The sequence below is a fragment of the Trichoderma breve genome (assembly GCF_028502605.1).
Source record: "Trichoderma breve strain T069 chromosome 7 map unlocalized scaffold00007, whole genome shotgun sequence".
Taxonomy (NCBI): domain Eukaryota; kingdom Fungi; phylum Ascomycota; class Sordariomycetes; order Hypocreales; family Hypocreaceae; genus Trichoderma; species Trichoderma breve.
In genome coordinates, this window is record NW_026611593.1 from 1,139,206 (window position 1) to 1,140,680 (window position 1,475).

General features: G+C 52.7%; 1 protein-coding gene across 1 annotated transcript; it reads left to right on the plus strand.

Annotated features, from left to right (window-relative positions):
• Positions 1 to 934: 934 nt before the first annotated feature.
• On the plus strand, positions 935 to 1,475 carry T069G_10552 (putative coiled-coil protein (DUF2205) domain-containing protein; the record flags this gene model as incomplete). The annotated part of the gene is made up of 2 exons (XM_056177762.1): positions 935 to 1,242; positions 1,307 to 1,475. 2 exons carry the CDS (start codon positions 935 to 937, stop codon positions 1,473 to 1,475), a joined length of 477 nt encoding a protein of 158 aa, XP_056024052.1.

The following is a 1,475-nucleotide window of genomic DNA, read 5'->3' on the forward strand; positions in this document are numbered from 1 at the left end:
GTACTTGAGCGCTACTGGTACCACCGCCCGACGCTATAGCAGATCATCATCACCTTGTCTTCGGGGGGCTGACCGCTAAAAGGACCGCGGCTGTCCTGATTCATTCGCCCTCTTTGCCCACCAACCCGATTTTTCTCGCCGTCGACTCTGCCTCGCCTTGATTCTTATCCTCATACATCCACGCATACATACATACATACCTTATCCACCGTCTCTCTCCACCACCAGCTTCTCCTCTCCGCCAATACAACGCTTTCGCATTTCACTTTTCACATTTTTTTTTTCGCACAATCTCGCCAGCGCATCGACGCATCTCCACGCTGACTGAGCCGCCGAGCACACGAGGGCCCATTCGACTTGTCACGAGCAGTTCGCACACAAATCACCTCCACCCCAGATCGTCTCGACAGCAAACCACTCTACCCTCTTCCCTTCTTCTTCTTTTAAGACCCTCTCTACCAAAGCGTGGTTGCCGCCTAACCGGATTATTACTTTGTTCTTCTCTTCCAACTTGTTCCACCCGCTTTGTTTCTCCATCGTTGTACTCTGCCTTCTTTCTTTCACCACTTGCATTCGCTTTTCTTCTCTCGCTTGCAAAAGGAGTAGCGGCTGCTGCTGTTCATCTTGACCACGTTCTTGTTCCGTGTTTGCATTGCGTGTTGGGCATTGCAAGGTTGACCCAAGGAGGGAAAAAAGACTCATTCCCGAGCAGCTACAGAAATTTAGACGACAGACTGCCGACAACAGACTACAAGGCACACTAGACTAAACCAAACGGACGCACGACATCCACATCCACACCGCACGAGACACTCGTCTTCTTCAACAACCACCGTCGACGGCAGCAAGCAGACAGACTTGACCAGTTGCCGCCCGACTCGTTCAACTAATTACTCATTGGCGACACGTCAAAACATCCTTAATAATCCGCACCATGTCCGACGACCACGATACTCACTCCATTGGCTCTGCCAGCCACATTCACCCCATCGAGCGCTCCGACTCCTCCGCTTCCACAACTCCGTCTGATCAGAATGAGCCTATTATTCACCAGCCCATTCCCACCCGCCCCCGCCTGCCGAGTCGAAAAAGCAGCGGCCCCTTGGTTGTCCCTCGCGACAGCTCTGCCGTCGGCCCCGTTGACTCGCAGTTTGGACCAGACGATGTTCGAGCCATGAGCCCTCGAAGGACAAATGAAGACCTAGAAAACCTAGGCAAGGAGGCGCGCGAGGAGTTGAGAAGGTGAGTGCATGACTTGTTGGATAGCTTCACCTCTAGAGTACGATCGCTAACCATCGACACTTAGGCATGCCAAGGCTTTGCAGGAGTCTCTCCTCACCATCTTCAACCGCATCGAGGCTGTGCGGGAGGAGCACGACAAGCTCGACAACAACAACAAGTTTCTTCAGAAATACATTGGTGACTTGATGAGCACCAGCAAGATCACAGCGACGGGGAGCCGAGGCAAGAAATAA